The sequence below is a fragment of the Erithacus rubecula genome (assembly GCF_903797595.1).
Source record: "Erithacus rubecula genome assembly, chromosome: 10".
Classification (NCBI taxonomy): domain Eukaryota; kingdom Metazoa; phylum Chordata; class Aves; order Passeriformes; family Muscicapidae; genus Erithacus; species Erithacus rubecula.
This window is the reverse complement of record NC_136662.1, coordinates 17,435,343-17,455,055: the sequence shown is the minus strand read 5'-3', so window position 1 is coordinate 17,455,055 and position 19,713 is coordinate 17,435,343. Positions and strand designations below refer to the sequence as shown.

At 45.3% G+C, this 19,713-nt stretch overlaps 2 protein-coding genes across 11 annotated transcripts in view; one reads left to right on the top strand and one right to left on the bottom strand.

Moving 5' to 3' along the window:
• Positions 1-19,713, top strand: part of DPH2 (diphthamide biosynthesis 2) — a 224,663-nt gene that overhangs the window by 59,476 nt on the left and 145,474 nt on the right. The gene's annotated exons all lie outside the window — the stretch shown is intronic.
• The window catches only part of ST3GAL3 (ST3 beta-galactoside alpha-2,3-sialyltransferase 3), a 171,085-nt gene that overhangs the window by 13,876 nt on the left and 137,496 nt on the right, over positions 1-19,713 (bottom strand). For all 10 annotated transcript variants that reach the window (XM_079313926.1, XM_079313923.1, XM_079313927.1 and 7 more), the window contains 2 exons: positions 12,687-12,833; positions 2,574-2,720 (listed from right to left, as the gene is read on the bottom strand). In XM_079313926.1, the coding sequence (XP_079170052.1) occupies positions 2,574-2,720; positions 12,687-12,833 (294 nt within the window). The remainder of the gene's footprint in view (positions 1-2,573; positions 2,721-12,686; positions 12,834-19,713) is intronic.

Below are 19,713 nucleotides of genomic sequence, written 5' to 3'. Positions count from 1 at the left end.
GAGACACAACCCACCTATTATGCCCTTCACCTTTCAACTTCACCCTCAGATGACTAACAATTACCAGCTACCATTAATATTAAATAAGAGAGAAAGAAATGTGATCCTCTCTTTGCTCTTCACATTCCACAATATCACAAACAATTTGTCATATTGGGAGGGGCAGAGGCAGGAGGGGAATTAATTATTAATACTTGGGAACAGATGGCTTTTCTTGTACCAGGGCAGTGAAATGTAAGAGGAGCCCATGGGTGAGGATGTGAGGATTAGATGGGCAGACACATATCAGGTAACCAGACTTCAATGGAACAGGAACCTTCTTCCTAGAACCAGCTCTGCTGGGCTGCAGAGCTCTCAACAACAGCCCTGGCTGCAGAAACAAACCCCCTGACATCTGAATTACTGAGGCTTCACCAGAACCTTTCAACGCTCCCTCACCTCTGTACAGAACACCCTGGGCACGATGACTGATGGCTTCCAGACAGCAGAGGGCTGGCAAATCAGGCACCAGCTGCTCTCTCTAGGAGACTCCACTGACTGCATTTCACCTGTTCATCCTCATCTAACTGTGCTGTGCCATGCAATGTCTATCCTGAGACCACACACAACACCAACAGTGACCTCCTCCAGCCTCCCAATGGCCTTGGATCCCATTTGGGGTGCTGGCCTCCAAAATTAGAGATCCAAGAGATGTGGACCTGCAAGTTCAACCAGAGACTCCATTATCCAGCTCTTTTTGCCAACTTTTCCCATTGATTTGTGTAAGGATGAAGGGCAAGAAGACTTCATTCTTGTCAGTTCCAGTGGTGTCCTTGAGGAAAGAGACACATACCAGGTTGTAGAACAATCTTGGCAAGCACATCTGCTGTGAGTGTCCCCCATGTCCAAAAGCTGACCATGGGACAGACATCCTTATGAGACAGGAGGAACAACTGGGCAAGAGTGATTCTCCACCAAAGGCAAGTGACTCACCAGAGTGAAAACAGTGGCACCAAAAGCTTTTCCTGAAACTTTCTTGGTTGAGTCTCTGTACTCACTGCTGGATTCAGGCATCTGCAGCCATTTTCACTCTGGTGTAGCCATCTCTTTGCTGGGAGACTAAGGGACCAGCCTCAGACCTGGGCCTGAGGAGCCCAGGGTTCTTCTCTGGCAGTGGTTAAAAAGCAGGTGCCCAGAACAGGGCAAGCTGATGGTGGCACCTCCTCTACTACTACAAAATGTATATTCCTTAGCTATTTTCTATTCAGGGATTTCACAAGCCAGACATCACTTCAATTCAATTTACTTCTCTGGACATACCCCTTAAATCCTCAAATAGAGAGTAATTTTCTCAGTAGGAACTGATTAAATCCATGGTACTGATTAAATTAAATCATTACTCTGTTGAGCTAAGCAGACTCTCTTGCCACCTCCACAGGCCCAGAAGGAACCTCAGGACCACAGTGTCAAGTCCTTTGGTGTATTGAGGACCTCCTCACAGCCTTTTCCTAAACTCTGTTTGTTCTCTCAGCCTCTGCTAAGAGCTTGTTTCAAAGTCTCATTACTCTGATAATTAGACACACTCTTCTCATTTCTCAAGCTGACTAATCACTGATTTATAATTCCTCTCAGTCTGCCTAGGGTCATGCAGCCTGTGAGAGTACTAAGACACGTACAGTCTTGTGATTTGGAAAAACACAACTTCCCAGCTTCCCTCCCAGTCTGAATCAATGGCCAAGTGCTTGAGGTGAACACATGCCAGGTGCCAAGAGACAGCTACTATATCTATGAACAATGCAACTTTTCACAGTGTGGAGTATGATAGAGCAAGTTTCTCTACTCAGTGAAGAGGGAGAAGCAATCTCAGGAAGACCTGGGCCACATCTGTGCTGGGAAAGAAGGAGCTTTCCCAAAAAAGCAGCAAACTTTCACACTCAAGAAGTTTTGACCAGTGTCCAAGTTTGCTCTAGTTTGGTACAGGAAATGGACAGACCTGAAGGCATCTACACTACTGCTTTACACCAATATGAGAGCTTTTGTTCCTCCAAAAATGCTGTTTGTCTCACTGTGATGGTAGCAGAAAGTGTGTTTACTGTGGACCTGTCTTTACAGAGCAGTCTCCACAGAGCCTGGGTGTGTTTACAGCAGTGAAGTGCTGTGAACAGTCAGCTGAGAGCTCAGGTACACAGGCTGATCTCAGTCCCCCATGCTGCCCAGGGCCAAAAGAAGCCTATGGATTAGAGAGCAATACAATGGATCAAAAGGCAGGAGAGGGCACATCCTTTCAACCCCAGTGCAGAATTGCTCCTTTTCACACTTCTTGAGTTAACATTTATGTGAATCCCTTCCCTGCCACTCAAAGAAGAAATTACATTATACACACATTCCAGAGAATGTTTCCCAGCAGCAATAACCATTTTTAACATACACTGAGCTTGGGAGAATGTCTAGAATTTTACAGGCAAATGTATGGGTGGAGCTCTGTTTGATCCACACAGGAAAGCTGCAAGTTGACATCAGGATCCCAGTCAGGCTCTGGAATGGAGCTGGCCAGTGGGCTTGGGAGGAGGATGTGCTTGGCAGGAGCTCCCTACCTCTTTGATGGCAGACATCTTGATGTTCTCATAGTAGTGCAGAGGTGCATTGGGTGAAGTCATGTCATAGCCAAACCCAGCCACCGCCACCTCATCACAGTTGTGCAGCGCCATGGTTATTGCTACGCTTCCCAAGGTGGGGATGTTCTGAGAGGAGAGAAAGCAGGAATGCAAGTCATTAGCAGGTTGCCATTTTTATAGTCAAAGATTTCCTCTTGTTGTCTCTGCTCATGGCGGCATTGCAGCTACAATGCAGAAAAAAAGGAGCATGGTATTTGGCTGTATTCAGCCTGTCAGCTTGCAGTGTTGATGACCTCCCAAGCTGTACAGAAATTAATGCAAACGGTGAGATCCCCTTCCACAACTTTGCTGTCCTGAGAACAGGGCAGCAGATGAGCCTGAGGATGAATTGCAGTGGATACATTAGCTTTCTGAAATTAAAACAGACATAGACAGTGGATTACAATGTTAATACACATTGCTGGCTGCCAGCTAGGCTAAGGAAGAATACTTATCCCAAACAGGTCACCATACAGGAATAAAAGTGAGGAACAGCACAAACTCCTTATTTTACTGATGGCAAAAGCAGTTTAAGGTTGTTAAACAGCTCTGGGAGATGGAGAGATCAGGCAGGGTGTTCCAAGATCCCCTCCTTTGCTCAGGGGCACCCTGACTGTGAAGGAGCCCTCTGGCCTGTTCCCTTCCCTCCATACCACACACTGGGAAAACAAGGAGGAGTGGGAAGGCAGTCAGAGATGGGTGGTAGCACCCAGGGGACACCCCAACTGTCCAAACTGCTGACCTGCAATTTGAAATCCAGCCTCAGCCCTTCCCATTTCCCTGGGCTCTGCCAAGGCCCTGTGACAGCAGAGCTGTACAGCTACAATGCCTCCTGTGTGTTCTGCTGGGACAGCAAAGTGTTTCCAGTGTAAAATCCTTGCTCACTGACTTTTCTAGATTCCCTTTAGCCAGATAAATCCAGAGGCAACTTTTCCCCAGGGGCCAGGGAGAGGCTGAGAAATCCACCCACATCTTCATTTGTAGAGTATCCAACATTGGCTGTATTGGAAATATCACAAATTCAGAGGACGTGCTCAGACACTCACCAAGGGTGACAGCTCTTAGCTGAGATGTAGAAGCCAACTGCACTCTTCTATTTTTCATTTACAACAGTTCACCCTGAACTGGTGAACAATGCTACTGCATGTTAAAAAAGGTTGGGAACAATGTTTTGAGTTTCTGCTTCTCATTCAAATGAACTGGTTTTTGTTGGCACACGACCTTGCTCACTTATGATTGCCTGACCAGTCCAAAGAACAATGTTCTGCAAGCAAAGAATGCCACCCATATCCCAGCTGAGAAGTGCAGAGCTGGGAACACAACTCATGTGCTATGTACAACTCCACTACAGAGCAGTGGAGTTACTCTAACCTGAAAACAAACAGGCAAAAATTGCTTATGGCAAAATCAGTGAGACATTAAGTTCAAACATTTGCAGCACAACACTAAGAGAGCACATCTGAAATGACAAGATCTTCCTACATCCTCCTGTTCCAGCTCTAGATGCTGGGAAAAGCAGTAGAGTAATTTTGCTCTCCCTGCTTAATTTTAGTTGATACACACAAAAACAAGACAAGTTTTATTGTAGTTACTTTAGTTAACTGTTAATTCACTGGTAGCAAAAAAATATCAACTAGAGATTTCCAAAAAATTGAAAAAGTTTATTAGGCGAGGATAAGAACATTTCCCCAAATTTCAAAATGTCCAAGTACATCCTGTCTTTCCAGACATGACAATTTTAATTCTGGTTTCTCAGCTTCATGTTTTGCATAGAAGATGACATTTCTATGTTGCTGGAATTGCATCAGCTGGTGAGCGGACGTGCCACAAAACCCTTTCCCCCAGCAGAGCTGTAGTTACAGTGTCCAAAACACAGTGAGTAAATGGTTACATCCTTGAGACTGTGTGGTCACTGGGAACACGATGGTGCTGACACCACCCACACTCGCACTGGGCCCATTCCCACGGTACCGCTCTAGGGACACACGGGGTCTTTGCCTGCAGGGAATTTCACTGGCCAAGTCAACATTTAAGAGCTAACTTTCTAATGTGTGTCTTGCAAACCACAGAGAATTAATCACACTACCCAACCTTACGGGAGGACTGCCAAACTTTCTTTCAGGCATACTCTGCTTGGAGAATAACAGCAGACAGAAATTGAAAGTGAACTTTCCTTTGGTCGCCAAATATCTCTCTGACTTTATTCTCTCTACAATGCATCCAATGATATTTATGGAATAATAGAAGGTAATCTTCTCATCTGCTTCGGTTCTTCAGTTGTTCCTGACATGCCACTATCTTAGTACCACCTGCTCTGCTCTCAAAAATGATTAAAATACCAGAGACTACCTACCTTCCTAATCTCTTGAACTGTAGTAGATGTACCTGATTTGGCCCCCACAACTATCAGAAATTCATAAGGTGTCCTTAGCAAAACAATTTTGTGTTACCCTAAAAATCACATCTGGAAACTGATGATCTGATGACAGTTTCTTAATTAAATTATGCCTTATTGATGTTAGCACCCTCCAACACTGCAGTAGCCACAGCTCAGTATGTGTCCCCCTTGAAGACAGAACTCTGTAGCCTTCAGTGGCAAGATGCAGCCTCACATCTCACTGCTGCAATCAGAATCCTGTGGGCAAGAAAGTGCCTCTTGAAAATACTGTCAAAATTATCCCCCCTGCTATTCACTGAGGGCAGTAACTGTTAGGGCAGCACAGGGGTGCTTGCAGAGCCCACCCACAGTAAATGGTGTGGATAACAGCACCTGCATGGGAGAAGAACATGGTACTAAGTGTGTGTGTACCCACATGTGCCCAGATCATACACACAAAACTGAGCACTTGCTCAAACTGCTTATCTTCTTTAAAAAAGAAGCAATGATCAGAGGGATTAAATAGTAACTGGGGAATTAGATATCTTGAAGAAAAAGGAGCTGCCTTGAAAACTATAAAAAAGCATAATTGTCAATTAACAAAGTGTCATTAGTAAATCAATACAATGCTTTAGTCCTGGTTTGGTTTAAGATACTGAGTTCAAGAAACTGAGCCCTCTTCTCCTGTGGCAGTCAGCTGAGATTCTCCTACTCCTTTGTCCTGTTGAAAATGAAGCACTACCTCATGCCCAGCTTGCACCATGGGAAAGACAACACATTGTAGGATCTAGGGACGTGTCCCAGGCTGTGCTACAGAGAATGCAACAGAGCAGCACTCTCCAAGTCCAGGGGAAAGGGCTCTCCCCTCCTTTCCTCTTAGCAAAGTGGCAAATAAGAGGAGATGTATTAGAGAGAAAGCAGCTATAACTTCTCCCTGTCTGCATCCACACAGCTTCCAAGCTCTCCTGATCATACATGTAAATTCTAACTGCTAACCTCTAATCTGGACTGAATGGACCATATACAACCTATGGGGGACAAGTCACTCCAGAAAAGTCACTTCAGAAGTTAGGCATCATGGACATGGCTGTGCCAAACCTGGCTTGCTGTGCCCTGCACAATGCGTCAGCGCTATCTCACCACACACACCCTTGTGCCATGCCCCAAAGACATACCAAAGCAACCACCACACCTCCTGGGTAGAGTTATGAAAATAAAGCTCTCTCTAACAACTGAGCAGCCCTCTCGTTATCTGAGGCTTTTACTAAGACAAAACTCCCCAAATTCCATCATCTTGCCTCAGAAATAATAATCTAGTGTTAGACCAGCTCCAAGCCTGTCTTCCTGCTCATGGCCCTCTGTGTGCTTGGGTGCCCATGTATCACCAAACAATGCTGATTTCAACCAAATGGTTGAAGAGCTACAGCCCAGCAGCAGCCAGTGCTGAGGCAGGAGCCTCCTGGGATTCCTCCCAGCTGCAGAGACTGACCAGTGCAGTTAGACCATGGAATGGTCCAACACAACCACTGCTGCAGATGTGGCCATGATAAGTCTCTGACCTGAAGGGTGCCCAGCAAGCAGTGTGAGCTGGGAATGGCAAAGCTCAGAAATCATTGTCAGCCCTCTCCTCTTGTAAATTCTCTGCCACAAGTGCTGAGCTTGGCCTTGCAAGCTCTGCATCGCCTGCTGTGTGTCAATGGTTTCTGTCCAGGCTGGGGCCCATGGAGGTATGAGGTTTAGCATCCCCTCTCCAGTGCCTGTAAACAACTACAAGGGCAATCTCACTGTCCAGAACTGAAAGTCCATATTTTCAAGCCTGACCTGCTTGTCTAAAACAAAACACATGGAAAATGTAATATCTAATGAAATGCTCCCCAGAGATCAGCCCTTTGCCTGGTCCCATTTGAGAGAACACAGCAGACTGACAGATGAGCCAGGGATGACACTAAAAAGCCATGTGACAAACAGAAGCAGAAAACACAGCAGTGGTGAGTGACATGTCACCACAGCAGGGCTGGGCAAAGCCTGCCTGAGCCTCTGGAGCATGGCTCCTTCCTGGGGTAACTGTCCTCCATGGGTAAGGTGAGCACATGCATGGTGATCTTGGTGAGAAAAGTGCAAAGCCAAGAGAGGCAAGGATTTCTGGTCATGTGTCCCTGTCCCTGTGTCAGGGAGCACAGCAAGCTCTGTGCAGGGCAAACACAGCCAGTTTGCACCAGCAGGTCAGGGGACCAGGAATGCCTTTAGCACTACAGACACAGGACAGGTTCTCCTAACTGCTCCTACACTGCTCTGTGCTGCAAGCAGGAAGACAAAAGGATTCACACCTCAAGACATTGATGTTTCATCTTCCATTCTGCCCCCTGAAGAGGCTTTAAAGACTGACTTCTACTCACATAGGGAAAGAAGTCAGTCAGCAGAAATGAACACTGGAACTTCTCTGGACTCTGCTGAGGCTGACCATTACCTTGTGGGCTTGTGCTGAAGATCCAGCGCTGGTGACTGAACCAGGGCTGGAACTGCTCTTTGCTTGATGCATGTGAAAAGCTCTTGCTGCTTTTCATTCCATGCCCTGGGTCATTCCTGTGTCACTGCCTGCTGGACTGGAAGGAAATGACTGCTGTAAATCTGTTTTTAGAAATATTTGACTCTCTTAATATGTTAAATGAATTCCAGTTATTTATGGGATTTTACTTAGTTCAGGGTAAGACTTACTGGATTGTTCAGACTATTCCAATTGTTACCTTTTTCAATAAAGGGATAAGTGTTACTGAAGAATAAACTCCCTACAAACAATAAAGTACCTGGACATTCAAATTGGTTTGACTACTATATTAAATAATTTGAGCAAAAACTCAAAAATACCTGGGAAAAATTCCTACCTTAGTTTTATCATTTACAGACTTAATCACTTAATAGCAATGAAGTTTTCAAAACAAAAGAAATACACAACAAAACTATAATAGTCATCACAACATACACAACAATCACTATATTTCCTTTTTATTTCCTTTTTGTTTCTTCATATTTGCATTGGAGCAAACCCAAACATACCCTTTGTTTCCTTTAGCTGAAAAGTGTGGAAATAGGCATAGAAAGCAGTTTGGTATCATTCACTGTGAGCAGGCAAGTGCCTGGCATTCTGTGGAGTGGTCCAGTCACAGGAGCTCACAATGCACACTGTGCTCCTGTAGCTGCTTCCACCCATGGACAGAAACAGCTGCAGCAGTGGGCTTAAAGACAAACAGAGCACCTCAGTGCCCCTCCTTCAGCTTCCCTGGTTATCCCTTGCTGTGAGAGGGACAGAACCTGCAGGACTGGCTGTCTGCAGCTGAGCAAAGGGAAGGGCCAGCAGCTGGTGGCTGGAGACAGGACAGCTCAGCAGGTTCCTTTCTGCAACTTCTCTGCTGAGCTCCTAAACACCTAAGCCCAGTCCAAGTATTTTTGACCACATCTAACCTGATGCACAAGCTCTGATTCATGATTTGCCATAGAGCAGATTCCTGTGCAGTGCAGGGAGAATTTCTGAAGCACCTAAGGACCTACCAGAAGGCAAGCAAGGGCACAACTTTACTACACTCCACCTTCTCTGTGATAAGCACATACATGCTTACCCCATGCTAAATGGGAGCTCATGGCCTACTCTTCACTGAGAAGCAAACTTCCTTCAGCTCCTTGGCATCTCTCATGTGCAGAAGCAGGTGGCTGGGTGTATACCAAGAAGAGGCTGGTATGTATTTACCTGCTCCCCAGCACCAGGGCTTGTCTGAGCATCCCTTCCCCAGCAGCTCATGGACTGATCCCACTGCAGTGGCAATGGGTGCAACAGCCCAGCTCTCAAGGCAGATGTGCTGCCTTGCAAACCCAAAGCTTTACAGTGACACTAAGTCTCTACATTTAACTGGCTGGAGCTGCAGTGGCCCCTCACCTGTCCCTCCACCTTCCTTGGAAGATGCCATCAGGGTGCAAAAAAGGGAGAACCAAATAACTGGAAAGGATTAAGTGGAAGACTGCTCTGCTCCTGCCACCCACATCTCTCTTCTACTCCACAAAGACTCAAGAGGTTCCAAGACACAGCCTTCACACAGTCATAGTGCAGTAAGAACAGCCCAGGAGACAAAGTTTGATGACACCTGGGCAACTCATGAGAGAAAAGGTGATGATGATGAGACAAGGGAGCTGAAAACTGCCCAAGGAGCAAAGGATCCCCACTGGCACCTCCAGAAAGGCTGCCTGCCCACAGCAAAAGCCATCTAAGAGCTATGAGAAGCCCTGGCCAGGATGTGCTAACACTCCAGCATCAGAGGTTAATCCCTGAGCTGTCAGCACTATACAGAGGTGCTAATCCATGGCTGGGTGCCTGAATCAGCCTGGTAACACCTCCTGCACATGGCTCCTCCTTCACCAGTGATGAGGCTGGGTGAAGTCCAAAGAAGGATGCTTTATCTTTTCAGTTTATAGATTCCACCACTTCCAGTGAACAAACATGAACAAACAAAAGGCTTACAGAGTTGGGTTAAATCATAAACAGACTCATGGATGCACAGCACCAGCACAGAGAGAGAAACAAGCATTGCAGTCTGCACTGGGGTCCTCACACTTCTGATAATTTGTGTCACCTCAAGTGTTCTCCTTTCTGCCTCACACCAGGCTCAGGGCTCCCAGAGGAGCCAGAAAAACACTGCTCCAATGGCTCTGAGGGCTACTGACTGCACAGGACAATTCACTACACAGCCAAAGGCACCACAGCAGTGACACCTCTGAGCTGATGCTTGTGCTTGTCCCCCAGTAAACTGCCTGCAGTGTAAGTGGTGCTATTGCAAGCTTGAGCCACCAGCTGCAATACCTGTCATGTCTGGTTTCAAGCCCCAAAGACCTGTATAAACAGAACTTCCACCTAAACAAAAATCACATTTGGCTTGTGAGAAAGTCAACCTGCACCCACACCTTAACATAATTCTTTAATCAGAGACAAGATCTTTATGAGGTCTTTTTTTTCCCCAGACACTGCTAGGAGCCCAAAGGTTGTTCTTTATCATCAGCTCATCCCAAGGAAGAGAAGTCTACATACAATATGGAACAGCTCTCCCACTCTTAAGATTTCAATAGGACTGAAGAAAACTTTGGAAAAGCTTTACCAGTTCCAGAGAGAAGTCACTATTCACTGTGGGTGTGAGTTTTGCTCCTTGCTCAGACTTTTGGCTGCCACTGCCACTGCAGCAATCAAAATGCACATTTGAGTTGTACCCCACTCCTATACTCCAGGATCATCTGGCCCAAATTATATTATCAAAGCAGAGGATGTTACTACATTCACCCTTTATTGAATCCTGGGAAAAACGCTTTGAGATCAGCCCCAAACTATTTTACTAGCTCTGCTCAACCTTGCTGAAAAAGCCCCCAAATTACAAAGTTAATTGGCAGCACATTGTTACCATATGTGGTGTGTAAGAGAAGCACTGAAGTTTATTTAGGCATCAGAACCAAAGGAGAGTGGAATATTACTGCTCTTTATGAGGATTTTGTGTTGGCCTTGATTTTGAAGGCGTCCCCACTCTTGATCCTCCTGCGTGCAGCCTGCCCAGCACAGCACAGCACACTGCAGCACGGGGGCACCAGTCTGCCTCCAGCCCCATTTCCCAGGAGAAACTCCACATACACTGCTTGCTGTGCTTTTGCTTACTAGTCAGCATTTTCCTTTTCCATGTTCATATGCTTCTTTCCTGAGTAAAGTTTTCCAGGCTATCTCTCATCACTAAAGCACAACCCCAAACCTGACCAGCCATGCAGCTGCTGGGTCACACAGACTGGGAACAATCCTCCTTGCTGCCCCACTTGTCTGGCTGGATCTCTCACAAATCTTCAATAAAATCTGGATTCTTGGTCTGCAGGTTCTGATTTTAATCCTACAATTTAAAATCTGAGCAAAAAATGTAGCAAATTTGTGCCACAAGGGCCTTACTCAGACTCTTCTATCTTTACCCTGAATGCAATAGCTTCTGCTGGAGCCTTTGCACTTACAAAACTCTAAACTTTGCAGTGCTGCAGCAGAATTCACTAAAGTGTGAAGCCACAGCAGCTCTGTGGACAGCAGTCCATAGCTGTAAATTGCAGTAAAATTGTAGCCACAGGCCAGAAACACTCTCTCTGTTTTTAAACTCTGACAAGAGTCCCTGTATTAGCTCCTTGCAGACTGCCCAAGCTATACTGACATCTCACCCCCACACAGGCACCTGCAGAGCTCCTGCTGCCCCATCTGGAGGAATAAACTACAATTCACACAGTCTACTATGGGTCATGGGCAAAGACTGCTCGCCTTAAAGAACCATAAACTATTTTTAAATGCTCAAGTTGACTTTCGTGAAGTGAAACATCAGGTTTCAATTAAGATGCCTTCATTTCCCAATCTGATGTGTGTTAAACAACCTATCAAAACCTCATAAACTTCAGTTCACAATTTTCATTTCCGGATTCTCTCTTCTCCTTTCAGTTTAAGTAATAACTTGTGTATTAAAATAACGTGTTTAAAAATAAAAAGAAATTGGAGAAAAATAAAGTATGATAATTTTTGGGGCTGCACTCCTGATTTTCTGGAAGACACATCAAGACCACGTTGTTCTAAGGGTAGGTTCTGGAGAATGCAGAGAGGTGAAGTAAGTTAATTCCTAGTTGACTGGAATATTGCAATAAGATACCTTCAGTGCACAGAACAAAAATCCACAGTTCCCAGAATCCCATGACAGCTTCTGTACACAGCAGTGTATTTTTCAGAAGGCCCTTTCCATGTGGCTGAATCTGTCTGCACATCTTGCACTTTGCATTTTGAGAAGGAAACACCTTATCTCCAGGCACCCACCCATCTGACTTGCACAAAATAAAAGTCTCTAATATTCCAGAAGTCTTCATTTTATAATTAGAGCATGGAAAATGAGGCACTATTCTGTCTAGTCCTGCACTGATAGCAATGGAAGGACAATGCCAGGGGCAGACCAAGCAAAAGTGCTTCTCTCTGGGTTTGTCAGCTGTGCTAATGTGCCCAAAAATGTCACGTGTGGTCTCTATCAACAACTATATCACATATGTACATGAGCAATTTACCCACCCAAGTAATACTTACTCTAATGGTTGTTATATTACGTAGAGCAAATATAAATAGGTCTGAGGACAGTGTTGCAATGTGAGATAATCCAGAAAACCCAAGTCACCACCTACTCCAACACTAACACTCCAAAAAGCTGCACTGGGGCTGAGAGATGTGAGAATGACCATTAAGGAATTTTGTTAATAAATATGAGCTAAAACTGTGGTTTGCATTATTTGCTTTTGTGAGATTTTACATATAGCACTTGTTGGGATAAGATCAGAATTTCTTACCAAAGGCCTCATAAAGCAAACCTTTACCCTCTTCTACTATAAGCCTGGGATGCAACTTCACAGTGGCTTTCAAGGCACTGCTAAAGTGTCGATGATCCCCCCCAAAATCCTTGGATCAGGAAGGTTCTTGCCTGAGTCTGAAGGAGTCTGAGAGCTGCCACTGTAACAGAACCAAAGTCCCTCCAACATTTTCAATGTCCAACACTGGAGGTCCAAAGGAAAAGTAAGAACAGTGTAAGCCTCCTCTGCTGCTTGGTCTCACATCCTCCTCTGAGGTTTTGCCTCCTTTGCTTTATACCTACCCCTCTGCCCATCAGGCCATTGTTGAAAGGCAGTCCAATGAAGCTGAAAGCTGCCTCCTGGATGAAGTAGGGGTTCAGGATACGGATCTCATGAGGTTCCCTTGGGATACGGGTTGCCACTGACTTCCAAAAGCCATCAGAGGCACTCTGGTAACAAAAACAAAAATGGGAACAAAAAAGAAAAAGAAAGATAAAACAACAAACCGCATTATACACAAAATAGAGCATATTTATATTATTTTATTTTATAAGAACATTAAAATGCACTACTGCAACAGCTCCCATTGTCTCTGCTCATTGCCACAGGGCAGTAGCATAACATTGTGTCTCTTGGAGAGGTGACAGCAGCATGGACTGATCAGTTGAGCCAGTCTGGATAGTAACTGAGAGAAAAGCAGACAAACCAGGGCTTCAGCACAAATTACCCCCTCCCTGGTGCCATCTTTTCACTCTCATTGGAACTTCAGATGTTTTGGTCCATGGGTTAAGCATTCCAGCACATCCTGTGATCACTCCCACCTGCCTCCAAGGAGATACACCATTGGATAGCAAATGCTTTTAAGAACACTCAGAGATAAAAACAACTGCACAGCCCTACTTGCAGTGTGAGCTGCATGCTTCCCACTTTATCCTACATTTGTCCTCCCCTGTTAGGTTTTATGTGAATTAAGTTGTAAGTTTATAGAGGTATCATCTTGTCTTGTGAACAATCAAGTTTTCACTCTGCAAACATGGAAGAACAGTGGCCTTGATGTGTGCACACCTAGACAGCCTTGCCTGGGGAGGGGCTTGTGTCACTCTGCCACAAGTCACTCTGGCTTCCTGTTCTTGCTCATTGATGGCTTTGCATCATTGCTTCCCATCACTGACACTTTTCCATGTGTCAGTATAGCAGAGTGCCCCCAAAATAACCAGTGGCTCTGGGTCACAGGACTTAGGGAGCAATTGTGTTCAAAGTTTTGTTTGGGTTAATTCGGAGAAAGGCACAGGGAGGATGGAAGGAATTTTAATCTGCTGATCAGCATCTTGGGCAGGATAATCTGATTGAACACCTCCTTGAAGCATTGAGCCATCTTCCCTGAGATCTCTATGACAAGAAACAGATATTACACTACATAAAAAGGACACACTCTGGAATTCAGTATATACACCAGTTTTGGGTTGCTTGCAGCTTAGCAGTGGCTTTACAGCTGCTTTCAAGGCACTGATAAAAATGTTGATTATCCACTGCAAAATCCTCAGGAGTTTCCTCTGCCCAATAGTGATCACCCTGTAATTAGGGACTGGAATTCTGCCTCAGCCAATGCCTGCTGCATTTCACATGCTCAGCTCCTGTGAACACTCACACCACGTGCTGCTAAACACCTTACAGAGTGTTTTTTATGGAACAATCCCATGGATATCTTTAGCTGCTGAATTTCATATCCTGAAATTGAAACTTTGGCAGATGGCTCGTGCTACAAAAGGCACTAACAGAGCAAACCTGAGGAGGGTGCACAGCATCATCCAAACCAACACTCTGGGAAAGCCAAATCCCATTGCTATCCCTGCCCCTCAAAACTGCCCAAACATAATACACTTCTGAGAACCAGGGCAAGCATTCCATGGGTTAAAGTTCACATTTCAACAATGGCCAAGTGCCCTTGGGACCCTAAATGGAAAAAATTCTTAATTATCATTCATGTTCTTTCGTCATAGTAGAATTAGAAAGAATTCCTTGTGTCAAAGTAGTCTAACACTTTCCACTTTGCATTATAAAACATCTTCAGTCACTGAGTGATCCCAGCATTTAAAAAAACCTGAAAAAACTTTACAAAAATTAATAAAGTCCAACATCCATTTGACCAAGGGATTTGAGGGATTTGATATGCCAGCTGGGTTTTGCCTCCTTGTGAAAATTCATTAAAAATTGGATAAATATTAAACCTTTGGAATTTCCTAAGGGCACATGTAAAGTGGAGGCCTTTCAGTTCCAGGAGAGGAGGTAAAAAAAAAAGAAAAGGTCACAGACTCCACTTGCATTAAGCATGCTCCAGGTCTCACAAAAATGAAGACGATAAACACAAATCTTGAACAGCTACTCATTCAGTGAAAGCATCTTATCATGGCACACCCTGGAAAAATAGTGTGTGACCTTGAAACTCAAATAAATTTATAAGTTCAATTACAATTTCACATACAACTGTAAATACGGCATTGACCAAATTTTGTGAACAATTCAAGGCAAAAGTCTGCAAGCTATTTAAAATGGACTTTTGTTTGGACTCACACTCCATAAGAGATTCTACATAAATTCTGGAATTTAAGTAGGTTTTACATGGCTTTTACATTACACACAAAACATTAAATATGAAAAAAAAAATTAAATAAAATGAAGAAAAGCTATAAATATTAGAGAGTTTTATTCCTTGCTGCTGCTGGAGCTGTTCAGAGAGAAATAATCATGCATACCACCACTGTCCATTTTCCCAGTGCTGTGTGAACCATGAGGACCACACCTGGGCTCCTCTCAGCTAGTTCAATGCCAGTGCAAAATAAATGTGGGTGCCTACTCCTAGCTGAAAATACAACTAGTCTGCTTTACTCCCTTCTATCCAGTTGTTTCTCCCGTTGTTCTTCATGACTATTTCCCTAAGCATTTCCTTCAGCTATCACACTGCTCTGAAATTGCTCTCCCTTCTGTCTCATTTCTACTCGCTCTGTGTTCTTCCCTGTAACTTTCCTGGGCAGTTCCCCTGAGATTAGTTTTGAGGGACACCTGGGGGACTTTTCCATTTCGGTGCATTTTCCAGCGGTAGTTTTTAGAACAATTGTAGGGAGGAACATGGAGTCTCAGCAGGCAGCTCTCACTTCCACCTCTACAGCAGGCAAAGCCCCGTGAAGTGCTAAGGAACCAAAAACCGTTTTCCTGGTTTATAATTACTGAAATCCCAGCCTTTGGTTTGGCCCTCCAAGCCCCGTAGTGCGGAGCTCCCTTCTCAAGTGCTGCGGTTGGGTTCTGCAGTTTGTGAGTGGCACAGAGCACAGCCCAGCCCCGCAATTCCCGGGGGATGCTCCTGACACAGCCCCGCAATTCCCGGGGTTTGTCCCTGACACAGCCCCGCAATCCCCGAGGGATGCTCCTGACACAGCCCCGCAATTCCCGGGGGATGCTCCTGACACAGCCCCGCAATTCCCGGGGTTTGTCCCTGACACAGCCCCGCAATCCCCGAGGGATGCTCCTGACACAGCCCTGCAATTCCCGGGGGATGCTCCTGACACAGCCCTGCAATTCCCGGGATTTGCCCCTGACACAGCCCGCAATTCCCGGGGTTTGCTCCTGACACAGCCCCGCAATTCCCGGGGGATGCTCCTGACACAGCCCCGCAATTCCCGAGGGATGTTCCTGCCACAGCCCCGCAATTCCCGAGGGATGCTCCTGCCACAGCCCCGCAATTCCCGAGGGATGCTCCTGACACAGCCCCGCAATTCCCGGGGGATGCTCCAGACACAGCCCCGCAATTCCCGGGGGATTCTCCTGACACAGCCCCGCAATTCCCGAGGGATGCTCCCTGACACTGCCCCGCAATTCCCGAGGGATGCTCCAGACACAGTCCCGCAATTCCCGAGGGATGCTCCTGACACAGCCCCATCCCAGACACAGCCCCTGCCGAGGCTCCGCGCTACCGCTGGTGCCGCGCCTGGGCTGGATATTCAGCCTGATTGGTCCCAGATGTTCAGAGAGGTTTCCAAAGCAATTACTTCCCGCCGGGGAACGCTATCCCTTTTTTTGGCTGGGAGGAGACCCGAGGAGCAGCAGGCATTAGGAGGCAGGGCACGCTTTTCCTGGCGGATTCGGGAGCTCAGGTTCGCAGCTGAAGGCTGGGAGCATCCTCTGCTGCAGTGGCTAAACCTGCGTGCTTAGGGGTGGGCTTGTCACCGTGAAATAACTCCTGTCCTGAGCAGCACAAAGACAAACAGTCAGAAAATGAGACTGAAAACTGCTTAGGCAATGTTCCCACAGTGCCTCATCACCTCCTGGTACCGAGGCGGAGACCAGAGGGTCCAGGCTGGAAATTGTGTCTCCTTGTGTTAAGATACCACTGTTATTACTTGTTGGTATTATCGTGCACCTGGAGTCCCAGTCACAGGTCAGTATTCACAGTGCCAAAGGCTGCCAAAAGAAGCTTATACAATACAAGCATAAAGAAACAAGCATCACTGAGAGGCAGACAGGAGAACATGACTGAAGAACAAGCCTATGAGGCATTTTTAAGCAATCTTGAAGTGTTTTGAAAATTGCAGAATTGCAAAGGACATCACCAAAGGCTTTAGAGAAAGGTATTTTAAAAGTACAAAAGAATTTAGATAGGCCAGGGCTTTCAAGCCAGTCTCTTGTACAGTTCTTATCCAGCAAGAGAGGCAGAAAGAGACACCACCTCTACAGACACCAGTCCAGGAATAAACTGGTACAGACACCACAGACCAAAGATAGCAGATTAGGAGGAAGGGATAAAAAATGGCAGGGCTCACCAAATAGCTCAAGGGACAAGACAATCCAGCTGCAACCCCTCATTCTGTCTGTTTGCAGAATACTGAAGGCTAATCGGCACAGCCAGTTGTAAACTATTTTTTGTCTCCATTCACTTTTCCATCTCCTGTTCTCAGATTTACCAAGGCAAATCACATTTGCTTAAATACAATATGGAAACTCAGAGCCTTTGCCAAAAAGCACCTCAGCAGAAAATACAAACCACTTAAAGCAGGTTGAGCCTCCCACAATAACAACATTTCCAATATACTGAGCAAAATGAGAGGCAATGCCATTGCATCCTGATTACACAGATGCTGCCTCTTTTGAGCTCTGTGACACTACTGGATTTAGGATACAAGAGGGATAGCCCATTGAGACTTCTAGCTCTGATGGGAAGGGGACAGGAAGATTGCAAATGTCAGCCACATGCAACATGAAGTCTGGGTATGCAATACTTTGCTGCAGAGCAACCAAAGAAAGAGACTGGAGAGAGAGCCTGTGGTAATGGAGATTACTGCTCTTTTGAACTCTGCTAACACCAGAAATGGAGAGGAAGAGGGACATGAGGCAAAAAAAAAGTCAAGGGATGATGCACCAGTCACAAGACCTCACTGTGCCTGTGAGCACATTGCTAATTGGAATCTCTGCCCCCAGCAAGGCTGGAATGTGGTTTATTCTCTACCCGGCATCCAAAAGCTCTCACTGTCACACAAATAAGGTACAGCAAAACCACTGCAATCCATCTGCAGAGGCTTTTGAAAGGTTTCTGCTCAGGCATGACTGGATTAGATGTGGAAGGTGTGTTTCCACTAGAAAATGACCGTCTTATCATCCAATGCTGCATTTCTCAGCGGTCAAGTAGACACAGAGGCCTAGAAAATGCTCTTCTACAAGTGGTAATATAAACGAAGTTGCATCATTTGCACTGATTATCAAAGCAACAAGGAATTTTTAGCAACAAGAACAGAGGTGCTGAGAGCCTGCAGTCTGGGTTAATGGTCAATTGCCAGACCCACTAGCCCACACTTCAGGCATATTTACCCAACTTTCTCAAAGCTATGGAGAACCCCTCACCATCCTCTGCACATGGCTCTGACAGCCAGCATTCATTCTGAATGAACCTATCTTCAATTTCTAGAGCCTGGAAATGCTCTAAAGACTAGTTCCACTCTTATCTGTCCCACTGAAAAGCTCTTACTCTGCCTGAAATAGGAGCATTGCTCAAGCCTTTCCTCATCTTTTCTTTGCTCTGCTGTCAAAAGAGATGCAGCTCTTGGACTACACAACAACACAATATTTCTAATTTTTTACTAGTTTTGTTTCTTCTCCCAAGGGACCCTCCCCCTGACCAAGTCCAAAATCAACTGTCTGTAATTTCCCAGCCCATTCCCCTGTCAGTATGCCCCACCTGCCAACTGCCTCACAGCACCTAAAAGAATTCCTGACATGTTATAAAGCCCACAAATTTAGTTTTCACTAATGCTTCTCAGTGTCAAACCCAAATATATTTTATACATAGCTAACAAAGGGCAACAAAGTATGATGAAGACAAAACAACCTCAAAACACAGCACTACTAGAACTTTTTTTCTTTTTAAAGCAACAATATTTTCTTCTTTGTTGATAGAGCTGAGCTAATAGTTCACTACATTGGCTAGAGAGAAGTTTCCTTAGGCTTGATAACCAAGTCAAAAACCACAAGAGAAAGGAAATTTATTCCAAGCAGCAGTTGCAAACTCTAACCATTGTGCCAGATGTGTAACTAACAGCAGCCTGGCTACACATGAAACTGGAAGCTGTCCCATGCACAGATATTGGCTCAGAAAGCAGCAACTTCAATGGTGACAGAATCCACCTGGGACATGAAGGTGGCACTGGAGTGTCACACACCAGTTTGCTGTAACTCAGCAATGTGCTCATTCCCAGGGATGTCAGGAAGTTTCTGCCCTCTTTACCTGCAAACATACATTGTAGATAAGCAGATAAGCACATTCAAATAGGCCTACTGAATTTCCAGCTTTATTTGACCTACATAACTGAGTGCAACAGCTAACCCAAATACACACATGGGCCTCCTGTGTGGCTGGTCTAATACCAGCTGCTGTCTTCTGATTCACAGGATTAAGCTGCACAAGGGCAAGACCAGCTCTAAGGAGTCAGGAGAGCAAAGCTATTTTTATGACATGTTGTAAATGAAAAGGAATTCCTCTTAAAAGAAAAAAAAAAAGTATTCTCATGGTTTTATCCATGTAACTGAGAGCAAAATGTGGCTCACAGTTGTAAGATAACAAAAAAATGCCATCAAAAAAGATTGTCCTGTGAAGAAAACAGAACTTGGAGCATGTCAGAGGAGCTGCAGAAAAACTGAAGACTTTTCTGATGAATGCTGTGTCACAAGTTGAAGCTTAATGATGGCTCACATACGGTGTGTCAGCAGACATCTTCTGTGTGCAAACAGGGTGATGGATAGACTGCCCTACCGACTCCTTTGTTCAAAATGTAAGCTGGGGTTTGA